The 18,805-nt window shown below is 44.2% G+C and overlaps 2 protein-coding genes, 1 long non-coding RNA gene and 1 pseudogene across 3 annotated transcripts in view; 2 read left to right on the top strand and 2 right to left on the bottom strand.

The window, feature by feature from the left end:
* LOC139023852 (uncharacterized) overlaps window positions 1–13,946 on the top strand; it is a 278,919-nt gene extending 264,973 nt beyond the window's left edge. The window contains exons 2-3 of the long non-coding RNA XR_011475042.1: window positions 10,560–13,739; window positions 13,854–13,946. This is a non-coding gene — a long non-coding RNA (uncharacterized lncRNA). The remainder of the gene's footprint in view (window positions 1–10,559; window positions 13,740–13,853) is intronic.
* On the bottom strand, window positions 6,398–7,645 carry LOC139023825 (cilia- and flagella-associated protein 184-like; annotated as a pseudogene).
* Window positions 7,881–13,320, top strand: LOC111960219 (transcriptional adapter 2-beta). The gene is made up of 2 exons (XM_023982110.3): window positions 7,881–8,196; window positions 8,739–13,320. The coding sequence occupies exons 1-2, from the start codon at window positions 7,927–7,929 to the stop codon at window positions 9,942–9,944; spliced, it is 1,476 nt and encodes a 491-aa protein (XP_023837878.2). The 5' UTR covers window positions 7,881–7,926; the 3' UTR covers window positions 9,945–13,320.
* LOC111960220 (grpE protein homolog 1, mitochondrial) lies at window positions 13,854–16,662 on the bottom strand. Its single transcript, XM_023982111.3, has 4 exons — window positions 16,503–16,662; window positions 15,680–15,824; window positions 14,986–15,067; window positions 13,854–14,766 (listed from the first exon to the last, which is right to left on the bottom strand). The coding sequence occupies exons 1-4, from the start codon at window positions 16,568–16,570 to the stop codon at window positions 14,414–14,416; spliced, it is 648 nt and encodes a 215-aa protein (XP_023837879.1). The 5' UTR covers window positions 16,571–16,662; the 3' UTR covers window positions 13,854–14,413.
* Between the last annotated feature and the right edge of the window lie 2,143 nt (window positions 16,663–18,805).

The raw sequence follows: 18,805 nt of genomic DNA, 5'->3' as shown, positions 1-18,805 counted from the left end.
AAATGCCTCAAATTTTCCCGGATGGCCACCAATTTTTCAACCCGTGTAGTGGTTAGCCTGTTGTGTGCTTTGGTGTGTGTGTTCCAAAACAAGGACCAGTTGTGCTCTGAGGGGACTGATGTTGGTGGGATTTGGAGGATGATGGAGGCCACAGGGGAAAGAGCCTCAGATCCACAAAGTCCCTTCGAGCAGGTGGCTGATGAGATATGTTGGCACGACTGCCATATTGCATCTCCATCCCAGAGCCCTTGCGTGGAAGTGTACTTCGCCAGACTGCCAAGAACCTTGCCCTCATCCGGGCCAAGGTGGCGAGACATGGTAGTGATGACACCATATGCCTGGTTGATCTCTGCACCAGACAGGATGCTCATGCCAGCATACTTGGGGTCCAACATGTACGCTGCGGCGTGTATGGGCTTCAGGCAGAAGTCTTCATGTTTTTTGATGTATTTCAAAACTGCAGTTTCCTCTGCTTGGAGCAACAGTGAAGTGGGCAGGGCAGTACGGATTTCTTCTCTTAGATCTGCAAGCAGAGTCTGAACATCAGACAGGATGGCATTGTCTCAATCCATGCAATGGCAACTGCTATAGGTTTCAGGCTGCTTACCACTCTCTCCCAAAATTCATAATCCAGGAGGATCCTCTTGATGGAGCTGTCCATATCGGCACACTGTGATATGGCCATTTCTTGGAGAGAATCCTTCTCCTCCAGGAGATTGTCAAACATGATGACAACACCACCCCAACGTGTGTTGCTGGGCAGCTTCAATGTGGTGCTCTTATTCTTTTTGCTTGGTGAGGTAGATTGCTGCTATAACTTCATGACCCTTCACATACCTAACCATTTCTTTGGCTCTCTTGTAGAGTGTATCCATTGTTTTCAGTGCCATGATGTCCTTGAGGAGCAGATTTAATGCATGAGCAGCACAGCCAAGGGGTGTGATGTGAGGGTAGGACTCCTCCACTTTAGACCAGGCAGCCTTCATGTTCGCAACATTGTCTGTCACAGTGCAAATACCTTCTGTGGTCCAAGGTCATTGATGACTGCCTTCAGCTCATCTGCAATGCGGTGTGTCTGTTGTCCCTTGTGTCTGTGCTCTTGTAGAATACTGGTTGAGGGGTGGAGATGATGTAGTTAATTATTCCTTGCCCACGAACATTCGACCACCCACCAGAGATGATTGCAATACAGTCTGGTTTCTCTATGATTTGCTTGACCTTCACTTGAACACTGTTGAACTCTGCATCCAGCAAATGAGTAGATAAAGCATGTCTGGTTGGAGGGGTGTATGCTGGGCGAAGAACATTCCGACATCTCTTCCAATACACATTGCCTGTGAGCATCAGAGATGAACCAGTTGCATACACAGCTCAAGCAAGACATTCATCAGCATTTCTCTGACTACGTTCCTCCATTGAGTCAATAAAACTTTTGATTCTAGGAGGACCTTGAGCTGTTGCTATCGATAAGGTGTCTGATTCATAATTTTCACCCCGAATAGAAGTAGAGGGACTTTTGAGAGAGGTTGCTTGTTGTCCGCGCTAAAGGAACTTTATGCACTTGGCCAGATGATTCTGTATCTTTGTTGTATTCTTTACATATGATTTGGCACAGTATTTTAAAATGTACACAGCTTTTCCTTCTACATCAGCTGCAGTGAAATGTCTCAGACAGATAGTGCCCGTGGCATTTTCCTGTAAAGATTAGGAAAGAAATGTAAAAAAACAACAAATACAATTCCATGTACAGATAAATAGTTAAGCAGTTAGCTTAAACAACTCCTTTGTAAGATAAATGGTTTAAAATGAAACATGTATGGAAACAGGTGAATTAACACCCCTGTCACGATCGTCCTGAGGATAATGAGTGGACCAAGGCGCAGCGTGTGAAAAATACATTCTCTTTTATTAGAGATGAGTGAAACACGAAACGAACACTTAAAACAAAACTAAACAAAACAACAAACGACCGTGAAGCTACAAATGTAAGTGCAATACAAAAGCTACAAACGTTCTACATAGACAATTACCCACACACGCATATGGCTGCCTTAAATATGGCTCCCAATCAGACACAAATGAAAGACAGCTGTCTCTGATTGAGAACCACTCAGGCAACCATAGACATACCTAGACACATTCACTAAACACAACCCCATACACTAAACCCAACGCCCCCTTACCATATAACCACCCAAGACTAGACAAAAACACAAACATTCCCCATGTCACACCCTGACCTAACTAAAATAACAAAGAATACTAAAGCCAGGGTGTGACAACCCCTCAGTTAGCAGGCTCAAGCAAGCTAAAACACACATGGTAGCAAAAACTAACTAGCAGAAATTGTTAACAAGTTAGAAATTATTTAAACACACTTTGCTGTAGGCTACTATTTACTAGTTAACAAAAAATCGTGTATGTCCTATAAAAATATATTCACCCCACCCAGTATTGTATTCAAAACTTACCAGAAAGCATGTAGTCCTTGGCTCAGACAGTGTAGTAGTGTGGGCTCAATAGCATCTCATTAGTTTGCAAGATCTTGAGAATCAGCTGTACACATGATGGAAAAGTGCACTGCACATGTGATGGAAGAATGCACTGTGCATGCAGAGGGTTGCAATTCCATTGAATTGGGGATAGTTTAACCAAAATATTCCACAAGACCTAGAATTGCCTTGTGTATCCCACAAAAAAAGGTTCACTGTTATAAGCTAACTTTTTTGATGAATTTAAACCTCTCTGGGATATTCGGGACGCTAGCGTCCCACCTCAACAACAGCCAGTGAAATTGCAGGGCGCCAAATTCAAAACAACAGAAATCCCATAATTAAAATTCGTCAGACATACAAGTATTTTCCACCATTTTAAAGATAAACTTGTTGTAAATCCAGCCACAGTGTCCGATTTCAAAAAGGCTTTACGACGAAAGCACACCAAACGATTATGTTAGGTCAGCACCTAGTTACAGAAAAACACAGCCATTTCTTCAGCCAAAGAGAGGAGTCACAAAAAGCAGAAATAGAGATAAAATTAATGACACTCATAGGACTTCATGTTACACAATACATATATGTTTTGTTCGATAAAGTTCATATTTATATCCAAAAATCTTAGTTTACATTGGCGCGTTATGTTCAGTAATGTTTTGCCTCCAAAACATCCGGTGATTTTGCAGAGAGCCACATCAATTTACAGGAATACTCATAATAAACACTGCTAAAAGATACAATTGTTATGCATGGAATTATAGATAAACTTCTACTTAATGCAACCGCTGTGTCAGATTTCAATTTCAAAAAAACTTTTCGGAAAAAGCACACCATGCAATAATCTGAGTACGGCGCTCAGACACAAAAACAATCCATACAGATACCCGCCATGTTGTGGAGTCAACAGAAGTCAGAAATATCATTATAAATATTCACTTACCTTTGATGATCTTCATCAGAATGCACTCCCAGGAATCCCAGTTCCACAATAAATGTTTGTTTTGTTCGATAAAGTCAATAATTTATGTCCAAATACCTCCTTTTTGTCTGTGCGTTTAGTACACAAATCCAAACTCAGGAGGCGCGGGCAAGTCCAGGCGAAAGTCAGACGAAAAGTCATTTTACAGTTCGTAGAAACATGTCAAATGAAGTATAGAATCAATCTTTAGGATTTATTTATCATAAATCTTCAATAATGTTTCAACCGGAGAATTCCTTTGTCTGTAGAAATGCACTCTGCCAGACCACTGACTCAATCAGCTCTTATTCCCCCATCCTTCAAAGTAGAAGCATCAAACAAGGTTCTAAAGACTGTTGGCAACTAGTGGAAGCCTTAGGAAGTGCAATATGACCCCATAGACACTGTATATTCAATAGGCAATGACTTGAAAAACTACAAACCTCAGATTTCCCACTTCCTGGTTGGATTTTTTCTCAGGTTTTTGCCTGCCATATGAGTTCTGTTATACTCACAGACATCATTCAAACAGTTTTAGAAACTTCAGAGTGTTTTCAATCCAAATCCACTAATTATATGCATATTCTAGCTTTTTGGACTGAGTAGCAGGCAGTTTACTCTGGGCACCTTTTTATCCAAGCTACTCAATACTGCCCCCCAGTCCCAAAAAAGTTAAGCAAAATTCCCGGGCTTAATTTCCCATGGAAGATTTCCAGAAAAATACCAGAAATTTACCGGAAAGTTTCTGATCCTTAGCAACCCTAGTCCTGTTTCCATTGATCATCCTTGAGATGTTTCTACAACTTGATTGGAGTCCACCTGTGGTAAATTCAATTGATTGGAGATGATTTGGAAAAACACACAGCTGTCTATATAAGGTCCCACAGTTGACAGTGCATGCCAGAGCAAAACCCAAGCCATGAGGTCAAAGGAATTGTCCGTAGAGCTCAGAGACAGGATTGTGTGGGACCTGGGGAAGGGTACCAAAATATTTATGCAGCATTGAAGGACCACAAGAACACATTGTCCTCCATCATTCTTAAATGGAAAAAGATTGGAACAACCGAGACTCTTCCTAGAGCTGGCCGCCTGGCCAAACTGAGCAATCAGGGGAAAAGGACCTTGGTCAGGGAGGTGACCAAGTCCCCGATGGTCACTCTGATAGAGCTCCATAGCTCCTCTGTTGAGATGGGAGAACCTTCCAGAAGGACAACAATCTCTGCAGCACTCCACCAATCAGGCCTTTATGGTAGAGTGGCCAGATGGAAACCCCTCCTCAGTAAAAGGCAAATGACACCCCGCTTGGAGTTTGCCAGAAGTAACCTAAAGGACTCTCAGACCATGAGAAACAAGTTTCTCTGGTCTGAAGAAACCAAGATTGAACTCTTTGGCCTGAATGCCAAGCGTCACATCTGGAGGAAACCTGACACCATCTTTACGGTGAAGCATAGTTGTGGCAGAATCATGCTGTGTGGATGTTTTTCAGTGCCATGGATTGGGAGACTAGTCAGGGTTGAGGGAAAGATGAACAGAGCAAAGTAAAGAGAGATCCTTGATGAAAACCTGCTCCAGAGTGCTCAGAACCTCAGACTGGGGCGAAGGTTCATCTTCCAACAGGACAACGACCCTAAGCATACAGCCAAGACAACGCAGGAGTGGCTTCGGGACTGATCTCTGAATGTCCTTGAGTGGCCCAGCCAGAGTCCGGACTTGAACCCAAACAAACATCTCTTGAGAGACCTGAAAATAGCTATGCAGCGATGCTCCCCATCCAACCTGACAGAGCTTGAGAGGATCTACAGAGAAGAATGGGAGAAACTCCCCAAATACAGGTGTGCCAAGCTTGTAGCATCATACCCAAGAAGACTCGAGGCTGTAATTGCTGCCAAATGTGCTTCAACAAAGTGCTGAGTAAATAGGATATTTCCATTTTTTTATTTTAATACAATTGCAAAAATGTATTAAAACCTGTTTTTGCTTTGTCATTATGGGGCATTGTGTGAAGATTGATGAGGGGAGAAAACGATTTAATACATTTTAGAATAAGGCTGTAACGTAACAAAATGGGGAAAAAGTCAAGGGGTCTGAATAATTTCCGAATACACTGTATACATTATATGATCCAAAAATAGAATCAAAGGTTCAATAATTGAAATTACCATTATGCTAAATGACTTAAATGTAAATGTAAATTTCCATATCCCAGACTGTAGCCTACCCATCAACTCCAGTTGGAACTTTGTATCCATTCACTGATTCTTATAATATACTGAAAAATTCACCTGAGCTCCTTACACTGGTCTTCCTTGGCTGTCTGACACAGCTGGGACACCTGTCACCATCTGATCCTGCTAAGACTTGATGAGCATAGTATTGTATACTGACTGTGCACCATGGCAGTGTAGTCTGTAGAACTATTTATACCATGTAAGTGTGAAAAATAGAGAATTAGCTAGGGAAACTGACAGATCAATACCGTTACATTACTATACTGACTCTAATAAAAACTCACATTGTGCTGTCAAAAAACGTCCAAATATCAGTCTTCAATCGTTTGGCAGCTGGTTTCATCGTTTGATTCAGGTCTAGCGTGATTGAGGCAAAAATAATAGCTACAGTTAGTGAGCTAGCTAGCTGACGTTAGCCAACTTTTGGCTAGCTCTAATGGTACATCAACTGATGAAAACTAGCCAAGTGAATTTACTTCTGTTGAAATGGGACAAAAAGGCTACAAAACATTTCCATACACACAACAGCTGTTAAGATACAGCTACCTGACAGAGAGACTAAAGATGAACTGGCTGTGGTAGCTACTAGCTAGCTAGCTCATTCTCTTCAGACAGAACTTCAGTCGAGAGGGGATGAAACATTCCTGTAACTAACGTTACATGTCAGTTACACTACTAGCTCAGCACTGGGAATAAATATGTTTTTTTCTGTGTAGTCAAACAGCAGTTACCTTGCCAGCTACATCAGTCAAATAAAGAGTAGATTGTTTCTGTCCAGCCACCTCGGCCAGCTGGGCCTGCTTGGCCTGGTTCTCCATCTGCACAAACTGGAACTTCTCCTTCACGTGGGCCAGTACCTGGACAGTGCTGGTGATCTTCTTGCACAGTTTGAGGAACTCCTCGTTGCACTCCTCTATCTTCTCGTTCTTGTACGCCTGGTTCTCGATCTTCATCTGCTCGAAGTCGATGAGGTGCAGGTCCTCGACAAACTCCTCCTTGCAATCCACCTTCTCCTGGCTCTGCTGCCGCAGCTCCTCGGCCTGCTGCTTGGCCGCCTCCAAGTCACGCCGGTGCTACCATTTCAGGTCCTTCATGATGGCTATTTACTTCTGGTAGCGCTGCTCCTGGTCAGACACGGCCTTCTCCTACTTAGGACGTGCGTCGTAACCCGTCTTCTTGCGGACATACTCCACCAGCTTGATCTGGAGCTGACCTCTGACCTGGCTCTGTTTCTCCTTCTCCACCTGCAGCTCTATGAAGAAGTTCATGTAGTCTTCGTAGTCGATGCTGGGGCCTTACTCGTCTTCAACCTGCACAGGACTGCAGCACTCCCTCTCGGGGGTCCCTGGGTCTAGTTTGGGCGGCCCGTCTTCATCATCGTCGTTATCGTCGCCATTTTCGAGTGTAAAACTCCACTCGCGGGAGAGAGGCTCCCCTATCTCCGGGCCCTCTCCCTCTTCAAATGTCTAGCTCGTGGGTAGGTTTGCTTATGTGGGCGACTCATCTCCAGCGCCTGGCTCAAATGCGGCCGAGTTCCCTCCCTCTGTCCCAGTGTACGCTAGTAACGTGTCAATCAGTGACGTTCAATTGGTGCCCTGCAAGGGCAGCGGCTTTTGTGGGGCGATAGGTAACGATGCTTTGCGAGTGACTGTTGTCGATGTGTGCAGAGGTTCCCTGGATCAAGCCCAGGTTGGGGCGAGGAGAGCGATGGGAGCAACATCAGTTGAGGTGCAATCTGTTGCCTGTTCTGAGGCTTTTTCAGACTCCACTAACCCGCCCTCCTCATCCTCATCTGCAGGGGTATCCGCTTTATTCTTACTGTCATCAACATTAGGGGATTTGCCCTCCTCCGAGGGCTCTACAGCTTGTGTCTTCTGGAGTTGGTCATTGTTCTTCAGCTCTGTGTTTTCAGGGCTATGATTGGACCCAGGGTCATTGTCTTGTTGCTCTGCCTCTGCATCCATGGGAATGTAGAATTCCTGACAAAAAAAATTCTATAAAATCACATAAGTATGTCAATGAAGTCCCAATGTGTAAGGCAACATTCAAATATATCAACAGAAGTCAATGTTTGTCAATTAACCTATTGCTGTTTTGAGTTGTCCTGGAAACTGAGCATGTAAGCCAATCACAGGCGTTTGCGCCAAGCTTATTAATATTAATGAGACGCAGTTGTGAGACTCCAGTACGCATGCCCTCCCCCCGCGACACTGCTGCTTCCAACAACAAGCAAGAAGCCAGCAACATGGCCGACCTAGGAAAGAAGTACTGCGTGAACTGCCTTGCAGACGTTACAAATCTGAGACTTCGCTGTACTGACTGCCCAGATATCGAACTGTGTCCGGAATGCTTCTCCGCGGGTGCAGAAATCGGTAATCATCGGCGATGGCACGGTTATCAGCAAGTCGACGGCGGGCGCTTCACACTCTGGGGTCCCGAAGCGGAGGGAGGATGGACTAGCAGGGAAGAGCAGTCGCTACTCGATGCGATCGAGCAATATGGCTTTGGAAACTGGGTATTTCAATGTATAGCCTACTTGTCTCATAGCTATCTAGCTAGAATACAAACACGTGCAGGTTAAATGTGAATGAGTAAACGTACACTGTATTTTTCATGAGTATCTCCCGAATACATTGGACAACTTCAGACTGACAGCCATGTCCTGTCGAGAGTTGGCAATATCGATGCAACTCTGCAAGCCTTGAAATCCACCTGGTTTTAGTCCTGATTACAGCTAGCTGGCTAAATTGTTATAATGCATATTTTTGTTGATGCAAATGTACATTGCAATCCAGGTTGCAAACCTGCACTGCATTTATGAAAACGTTTAGTTTAATGTAGGCTAGTCATCTGTTAAAATGGATCTGTTGTATGTATCGCCTATCAACGGATTTCAACACACGTATGGTAATAGTGTATAGCAATGCATGCAGTGTCTGTCTGTCTGTCTAGATGCTTGCAGTGATGTATCCCTGTATGTGTAACTATCTGCATTTTATGAGGTAAAAAACAACATCCCCTCCCAAGTAACGCTCTGCCCTGTGTGTTGTCTTTCAGGAGGACATGGCCACTCACGTGGGGGCGTCTCGGACTCCCCAGGAAGTCATGGACCACTACGTCAGAATGTACATTCACGGCAACCTGGGCAAGGCCTGCGTCCCCGAAAGTATCCCCAACCGGGTAACGGACCACACCTGCCCCAGCGGTGCCCCCCTGTCCCCCAGCCTCACCACCCCCCTGCCCCCGCTGGACGTGACCCTGGGCGAGCAGCAGCAGCTGGGCTATATGCCCCTTCGCGACGACTATGAAATTGAGTATGACCAGGAGGCAGAGAAGCTCATCAGCGGCCTATCGGTCAACTACGACGATGAAGACGTGGAGATTGAAATGAAGCGGGCGCACGTGGACATGTACGTGCGCAAGCTGCGGGAGCGTCAGCGGCGCAAGAATGTGGCCCGCGACTACAACCTGGTGCCCGTCTTCCTTGGGCGAGATAAGAAGGACAAGGAGAAGCCAGGCACGCTGGGAGTTGTAGGTGGCGGGGGTAGTGGTGGCGCCGCCGGAGTTGGAGGAGGAGTAGTGGGGACCCTTCTGATGCTGACCAATCCCATTGTGACGCCGGGAGCTCCAGCCGTTCCTACAGTGCCAAAGCGTAAGATCACCAAGGAGGAGAAGGAGCATCGGGTCAAGTTACGGGGGATGTGCCAGTTCATGGCTCTGCGGGAGTTTGAGGACTTCTTTGACAACATGCACAAGGAGCGCATGCTGCGTGTCAAGGTACGAGAGCTGCAACGATACCGCCGCAACGGCATCGCACGACTGGACGAGTCGGCCGAGTACGAGTCGGCGCGGCACAAACGGGAGAAACGCAAGGAGAACAAGAGCGTGGCTACCTCCAAAACAGGCCGAGGCGGCGGGCTCGGCACCGGGGGAGGAGGGGGAGGGCTTGGAGGAGGGGCGGTAGGTGGAGGAGTGGGCGGTGGCGTCATCAAAGAGGAGGGCAAGGAAGGCGAGTTTGCGGCCATTGAGAACCTGTCCGGCTTTGAACTGCTGTCGGACCGGGAGAAGGTGCTGTGTAACACTCTCAACCTCAGCCCCACACGCTACCTGACCGTCAAGACCATCATCATCAAGGACCACCTTCAGAAGCGCCAGGGCATCGCCTCCAAGAGCCGCCTGCCAAGCTACCTGGACAAGGTGCTCAAGAAACGCATCCTCAGCTTCCTCACAGAGAGCGGCTGGATATCCCGAGACATATCCTAACAGTCCATCGGGTTTGTAGGAACTGGACTGGGAAGTGTCCTAACAATGTGTGTATGGAGTTTGTGGGGACTGAGGATTATAAGAAGGATCATGACTCTGTTCTCCGTTGGATTGATGCGTCTCGGTGTGTCTTGTTAGATGTGAGATTTTGCACTCGTAAGCTCCACATAGACCAAACTATTGGATTTTACCACCTTTTATCTCATTTTGTCCAACGTCGTCGACCACAGGACTGTTTGTGAATATGTACATTGCAAAGAATAAGGATTTCCCCTTTCTTAAAAAAAATTAAAGTTTGGATACCATTTACAGGAGAGTGATGAACAGATATATATTTTTGCATTTGAATCCATATGAATGATAATGTATTCGTATGGGTAGATGATACAGGGTCTCTGTATTGAAACTCCAGTGAAGGATCGCCTAATGCTGCTGGGCAAACCAGACAACACTGTTTTCAAAGCTGTTCTCAAAGTATAAATTGTTACGTATAGTTTGCCTCCAGCTTCCTTTTAGCCTGGTCCCAAATTAGTTGGTGCTGTCTAGCCAACTCCTATGGTCATTGACCAGACAACACCAACAGATCTGGGACCAGGCTAGCTTCCTTTAGGTCAGGATGTCGTTTTGGAGAGCACAAGTTAGTGCCTATTCAAACAGCAATACAGTCACACTGTGCTGGAACGCAGGGGGCATATCATCCTATTCTTCCCATGAAGAGATGAAGGCCGGCAAAAGCATACAGGAGTCAGTATTTGGCAGCAAACGCTCTCGTAGAGTACTGCAGTAATCTCCATTTTGACTCTTGTAGCAGTCTACCTTAGGATGTCAGGCTCAGAATTTGGCACTATGAGAGGAATAGCCTAACCTCTCACTATTCTGTTCCATCCCCCTGCATGATTTCTGATTCTAGTAGGCTATTCACTAAGAAGGATATAAACTTTTAAATGTTTAAATATGGGCATTAACCAATGACATACGTACAATCCTTAAGCACAAATCAAAAATCTCTTGTTTGCCAAATGAGCATATAGGCTATCACTAGTTTTTTTTACTACCCTGTTCCATCACAGGTAACGTTTGCCAGCCCCTTGGTTTGGATGTTGTGGTGTTAACTGTGTGATGGCCTGTCAGACTGAATATGTGGTGCATGATTATTGTCTTCTTATCACCGGTTGCTTGCTGTTTTTGTTTGCCAGTGTTTCACTTATCCAAAGGGAGTAAAGTCAAATTTAAATGTTTTGAAGACCTGCTACATTTGCTCAATCTAACTTCTTGGTTCATATTTTTGTTTTGTTTTACAGTCACAGCATTCATATAGGCTACTGTACACATCACATGGCCTTGCAAGTACAATATCAAAGGGCAGGAATAATCTGGTAGAGTAAAGGGACGAAAGCTTGGTTGCTATTAGACATTGATGTTTTCCATTGTCTGTTCCCAGCACAGGTACTTTGAAGTGTCCACTGGCACCTTATCTTTCTGACGTCCAGTTAGCCTGTTTAAAATGGAAAAGGTGAACTACTGCAGGGATATAGATGTGGTGTGGGTGTATAGAAACAGTGTTGAGGAGTATCAAGTTTGACGCTGGGAAGTAGATGTAATGATCGCATACCAATGGAGGCTGGTCGGAGGAGCCTGTCCTCCTATAGCTCCTCCCACCAGGCTCCTTTGTCACACGTATAGGCCTTGTGGGCGTCCCCATCATAGTATGTTTATCATACCACAGAAGTAATAAAAGCAATATATTTTATTTATGCTTCCCCATAAGCTTCAAAGTATCCATACACTGACAAGGCCCCTGGGTTCTCGCATCGCCTACCTGAAGATTTCTATTTGTCGCAACAACCGGCACGGTTTACAATCAAAGACTAGATATCTCCTTATCTGGTTTAAAGAGAAAACAACTGTTTTTGAACCATAACGGCATCATCTATGATTTCTTTTCAATTTCCTCTGCGGTGCCGAGGGCTTTTGTGCGTGTCGATCAGAGAGGTGGCAGGAGAGCGCCATTTAAATGTAAATTGAGTTTTGAATGGGCATCGGTTGACGGGGAGAGTTGGAATACAAAAGTGGGGCTGAGGCTGGGAGAGCGAGGGGTGGGCGTAAGAAGTAGTGGAGTGTTCAAGCTCGATCTCTGTCAAAGCATTACGATTTCGTTTTGTGCTGCTTCTTGTTCTATTTTCCTCCCTCCGCCTCTCCCTGTCCATGTACTGACTCTTGGATATTGGTGCTTTTTTACTGATAGGGATTTTGCCATAAAACTAAAGCCCCATTCCTCACTGCTGTTTCTGCTGCAGGGAGCCAGTTGCCCTGCGTTCAGAGGTGGAGCTGGCTGGTCAGCCCAGTGTTATGTTTATTAGAGAACATCAAATAATAATTTCTTATTGGACAAGGCCAGGTGGTCCCTCCCTGTTTCACCCTATTGTCTTCCGTTTGGTGCCTACTGAATGAGACCCAGGCTGTGGTAAGAAGTCAGCATGAGAGGTCAGAGTTCAGTCTAGGCTAGAACCTCTAAAGTTGACCGTGCCTATTATCAGTCTCTCATTTCATTTCCTGTCAAAGCTAGTAGCGAACTACTTCAACCATTGTCATTGTAAAAAGTTCAAAGACATGAATACACACAGTCTGCTTCCCATAGCCTTGTTTAATAATCAGGGTGTGACATTGCTGTGCCAAACCATTTTACCTATGGCACAGATTTTATGACCAAGGGAAACACTCACAGTTAAGCTAAAGCTTCCCATCAGTAGATGTCATTCTGAATTGTTTCAGCCTCTTTTTCATGTTCAAAAGCTAACATTTTATAGGTGGTTGAAATTACACTTTTGTTGTTCTATGAAACATCATTACCATTTGATACGAGCATACGGGAGTGTTTTGCCTGTTTTTGCATGTGAAGCCAAGTGTTTTAAATGATGTAAACAGTACATTATGGTTAAATGGCTTGATAAATTATTTCCATTTGAATTGTTTCTAAACATCAAGACTTTTCTATGAGGGCGGGGAGAAAGGTTTTATTTTGTTTCTGTGGAATTTTTTGCAAAAATATTTTACCAAATGTACATGATTTTTTTGTAAGAAATTGAACATATTAATACTGACCTGTGAAATGTACAGTATTTTATTTCAGGAACTTTTTTATAACTTTAAAAAGATGAAAAACAAATCTTAAACATGCGAGTGAGAACCATTCTAAGCCTTTTGCGTGTGTTGTCGTAGTATGCTGTTAAACTGTTCATGTGTATCAGTAGTATGCTTAGGAAGTCAAAGCGTTTGTTGACAACTCAGTGGTCGAAAATGTTGAGGGGGAATTTTTGATGGCCCATTCTTTGTGGTTGCACAGGATGTTTTGTATTAAAAGTGCAAATACTTTATACTTCTATGGCTTCCTTGGTTAATTTTTACAGCATCGGGTGAGTATGTGGTAATATCGCTGATAGTTTGAGTGTTCTACATTTAGGAAGCCTTCTACCTACAGGGTAATAGTCAAATCGAAAGCAATAAAATCAGGGGACTTCTGATTCAAAGTAAATCTGTTTATTTAAATGCTGCTGTGACACTCACTCACTATAATGTTCAGTTCAAATAGTTATTGGATAAACTCAATCAGTATTATGCTGTCGACATCTGCCAAAACAGTGAAGTCCGGAATTATTACATCAGAGGTTCAACATCATGTTGCTTATCTCAGGTGAATCTGTAATCAATTTGACCACCATAGTCAGTGTCCTACTGTACCTGAACAATAATCAATTTGTCTAGACATCATTTATGAAAATGAAGTATACAGTACATGTAAAAGTGTTCCTGGAAGCAATACTAAAACAGCAATATACAGGGTTAAGTTGTGCCAAAGACAGCTCATCTTACAGGAAAAATGTCATTATTTTAAATTCAATTGTACGAGAGTTATGATAGTTCTCCAATGATAGTGAAGACAACAGTTTGCTCTATAATCAATGAGATCCATTACATTCTCCCATCCATAACACAATAATTACAATGACTGGACAAAGAGAAGAATGGAATCTGACCCCGATGACTGAAAGAACTTGCATGAAACTGGTTCTGTGCTCTACATACCATTACATGTGTTATTTCTGTTAAAACATATTTGCTCCAGGCATATACATGGGTTCTGTCCCAATTATCTGCACTTGCACACTCCCTGTCATGGATTTAAAGACGACGTAAACTCCCTCCAGCCAATGCTTATACCAACAATGCTTTTCAATTCATGACGGGGAGTGAGCAAGTGCACACTTCCGGAGAAGGGTGGAGAATCGATATGCACAGTCAAAACAGGCTGTGTGATGATGTCGTCCATGGTAATGATATCAGTTCCAGTTGGATTCCTGCCTCTTTGAGGCAACGTTAGGTGGTTGGGGGAGGGGGCTCTGACCAGCCTGCTGTACCCAAGGCGATCCGTCGCCCAGGCAACAACATCACGGTCGCAATGAATCTATTTTTTAAGGGGCTTTGGCCACGCCCACCAGCGCCGGCCGGAGGGTGCGCCCATGGAGCTTGTAGCCCACCTTGGTTACTATGGCGACCGTGCCAGGCTCTTTACCCTCCACGGGGGCGTGAAAAACTGCCTCGTGCTCATAGGGGTCAAACCTCTGCCCTCCGTCGGGGTTGAGCTTGAACAGGCCGTGCTTGGCGAAGACCTTCTGGACCTGCGTCTCCGTCATCACCAGGCCGTCGTACAGGTTCTTCAGGTGGGGGTTCTTCTGAGAGGTCACCTCCTCCTTGGGCACGCTCTCCGTCGCCTTCTCCAAGATGTCCGCCACCTCCAGCAGGTCTTTGCAGAAGCCTTGGATTCCTGATAGGTGTGGGAAGAAAAGAGAGATGCATTCTGTATTCTGAAAAACAGACTGAACACCACAACATCATGCAATATGCAATATGCCTACATATTAACTTTATACTGTGTTCCTTGCTGTCAATGAACCAAAATTATGGTTTTAAATACCACCTATAAGTATGTCTGTCTGCTCTGTCTGCACTGGTGAGACAAATAAATATGCAAACATCAAGTCACCATATTTCTTTGCGTCTTCCACCATCTTCTGACTCCTCGTCCTGAGGTTCTCCATGTCTGCCAGAGACCGCGTGTACTTGTCCTGTAGACCGAGACAACCACACTAATTCTGAGACCACACAGAGACCCCATGAGCAGATATTTTTCTCAAAGCTCTTCTGACTTAAAAATTCAGCCAGGATGACATCACAGCAACAGTGTAAATACGAGTCTATGTATACCTTTCAATGTCCATACTAGTATACCAGTAGGAATGTAAGCAGGCTTCATTCTAGGGGAGCATTTTGTTTTTATTTAACTAGGCAAGTCAGTCAAGAACTAATTCGTATTTACAATGACAGCCTACCCTGGCCAAACCCAGATGACGCTGCGCCCATTGTGCGCCGCCCTATGGGACTCCAATCACAGCCTGTTGTGATACAGTCTGGAATCGAACCAGGGTCTGTAGTGACGCTTCTAGCACTGAGATGCAGTGCCTTAGACCGCTGTACCAGTCGGGAGCTAGCGTGGATGTTGGAACCGAGTCTATGTAGTGGCTGGTGTAGTGACCCAGGAGTAGGGTGAAGATCCCCCTCCTAGACACTGATCTTGGGTCAGTGTTGTGTTTCCCCCTAATGCTTAAGGTTGGATTGGAGGAGGGGAAGCTTATCCTAGATCTGTACCTAGGGAAACTTCACCCTGGAGCCAGACTCACCGTGACCTCTTTAAGCTGCTCCTCCAGCTGACCCTTCTCCTCGACCAAGGCCTTCTCTGCAGGGCTCTGCTCAGCCTTCTGGTCCTCCTCCGACCCCTGGCCACTCTTCTGATGAGCTGCTGTGCATAGGAGCCGCGGGGATGCCCTAACAGAACAGAGGGAAATGGGTTAGATACACAACAGAACTTCAGCTGTTTATGCAGTGGTCACTTTAGTTTACTGGTATTCTTGTAAATGAATGTAAGTGTGTAGCAATGGTTGCAACTACTTTAAGTGTATGCGTCATCAGGCAAATCGTTAATTGGTGGCACGTGCCTTAAATGTTTCCTCCCCATGGTCATGGCTTCTTTCAACTTGTCAATCTCCCATTTGGTGAATCTCTCTGATTGCATGTGCTCTACTTTGCCAATACATGGGCGAAGTATATTGTGGCGTTTTAGTAGGTAAGCCATCTGACTTGGCAGCATTGTGACTAGCTGAGCATAACGTTAAACCTGCTAACGTTAGTTCATGAAAGCAAGGTTGTTTAACTAGCTAACGTTAGCTAGCCAGCTACGTTAGTAGATTGAGTTAGCTATACTAGTTAATTCTTTTAACAGCCTCATAGGATTCAACTATTTTTTTTATGTTCAACATTTCATTCAGTTTGCTTTCCTATAAGAAATGTGCTCCCATTATGAAAGCAGCATATGACATGTTGAAACGTTACATAGCTAGCAAGCACCAAGGGTGATAGCAAATGGCACAAGCTAGCTAGTTACTTCACACACGACAACGTTACAATGATCTGAACAAACATATTATAAAGCACACAATGTATTACCTTATTAATGAAGGCGATGCCGCAACATAGTAACTCTGTCTTACAGCTCGTACACACCAACTCGCCATTTTTAGTGATAACACAAACTGAAGGAGCCGAGTAACCCAGCGGCAAGACCGTGAGGTTGAGCCAATCACAAATCAGAAAGATCTGCAAGTAGTAGTCGCGTCCAATCAATGGTGGTATATAGAATGACGTTTTCCTGTAGTTTGGTTGAAGTGACGTTAAAGGTCGAACACTTTGCACGTGACCAAGGACAGAAATAGTTTGTTTTGTAAACTGAAGGTTATCCTTATTTTGTAACTTTTGGAAGCGATGTATCATCACCAAACCCATCCCTGTCATTACAATGTTGGATGGATAGGGCAATGATGATGATTACTGTGGTGATGCTGATGATGATCAATAAGTTGGCCTGATGCTATAATCACATATGCATATGAACATTGCTTTTAATTCCTAAGAAAAATATGACTCCACCCAGCGTTCCTCTTGAATTTAAATTTGGATGGCAAGTCTGTCCGTTTAACAATATTTTATATCCAAGGAGCCGTGAGAGTTTACATTAAACACGACTACAGTGCTGTGACAAAGTATTTGCCCCATTTTAGATTTTCTCTATTTTTGATAATGAATGTTATCAGATCTTCAAACAACATCTAATATTACATAAAGGGAACCTGAGTTTACAAATATTTATTAAACAAAGTTATGAAACACCCAATTGCCCTGTGTGAAAAAGTAATTTCCCCCTTACACTCAGTAACTGGTTGTGCCACCTTCAGCGGCAATGACTGCAACCAAATGCTTCCTGTAGTTGTTGATCAGTCTCTCACGTGGCTGTCGATGAATTTCGGCCCACTCTTGCATGCAGAACTGCTTTAACTCAGCAACATTTGTCAGTTTTCAAGCATTAAATGCTCGTTTCAAGTCTTAATTGGGATTAAGTCTGGACTTTGACTAGGCCATTCCAAAACTTGAAATATGTAGGTTTTTAGCCATTTTCACGTAGACTTGATTGTGTGTTTTGGATCATTGTCTTGCTGCATAATTGTCTTGCTCCAGACATAATGGGACCCATCTTGTTCAAAAAGTTTGCTCAAGTTTGCCAAAAAGCACCTGGAAGCACCTGGATGATCATCAAGACTCTTGGAAGAATTTTCTCTGGACAGATGAGTCAAAAGTATAACTTTTTTGACGACAAGGGTCCCATTACGTAAAAATAGAGAAAATCAGAAAGGGGTGAAATACTTTTTCACGGCACTGCATATGTCTCGTTACAGTTAACAAACCATGGAGACTTGCCATCACACATTTTATACAACTAGTCTGAAACTCCTCCAGGCAATGTTAATCTTAACTGGCAAACCTCAAAGCCCTTCCTTTGCTTCACAGGAGCAGCTCAGAATGAATAAAAAATAACAGAAGAATGGTTGTAAAAAATCTCTGCAGCAGGTATTGTCTGTCGGATGCAAAACATTAGCACAAAAATCAGAGTAATTTTATGGCAATGACAAGAGGCCTTCAGAGTGCGTCTGACTGTCAAGATGGGGCATTGTATTGTACACCAGAAGTCAGCATGTGGGAGCTCTGGATGATAGACAAGTTTCCCACAGTTGGAGGGCTGTTCAAGTGGATTTTTCCCAGTCGTATGTATAAATTCCCACTTCCCACTTGGTTACGAACACAGCATTATTGCAGTTTGTCGCCTTGTGTTCCCAGTTTATAACTGCCCCTGGTGGGTCAAACAGGCATGATGACTTTTATCCCACAGCTCAATAGGGATGGACCTGAAACAAGAAGAAGCATCGCAGGTTTTGTGTCACATTTGAGGGAACAAACGAGCCTCAGATCATGCACAGTAGTCTTTCTATCTACCCTTTTTATTTCTCTCTCCCTCCATTTTATTTCTCTCTCTCTCTGATCTCTCTCACTCTCTTTTTGGGTCATATCTGAAGAGGCAGAGCCAATTGATTTCCAGCCCTCCTCGCTGTGCCACCTATGCAGATGTTTTGATAAGTGTTTGATAACCACCAAATCATTCATTTGCAGAAAGCGGAGCAGAAAGTGAAGCAGACAGAATCGGCGAGCGTCGGTGTGTGCCCCTTACGGATTCCTCATTATTTAAGATGGAGCTTGACTCTGTGTTGTCGTTTGATGATCCCAGGATGGTGTCCTGTCACAGGTCTTTGAACATAATTAAGATGTACTGTGTACACAGCCAGTGGCGATTTTAGCATGTAGCCTAAATCTTGTTGAGGCCCAACAATTTTGTTTAGATGCATGCCAGCAAAGCCACTACA

This window comes from Salvelinus sp. IW2-2015, linkage group LG37 (genome assembly GCF_002910315.2).
Source record: "Salvelinus sp. IW2-2015 linkage group LG37, ASM291031v2, whole genome shotgun sequence".
Lineage (NCBI taxonomy): Eukaryota > Metazoa > Chordata > Actinopteri > Salmoniformes > Salmonidae > Salvelinus > Salvelinus sp. IW2-2015.
This window is presented reverse-complemented; position numbering and strand designations above follow the sequence as displayed.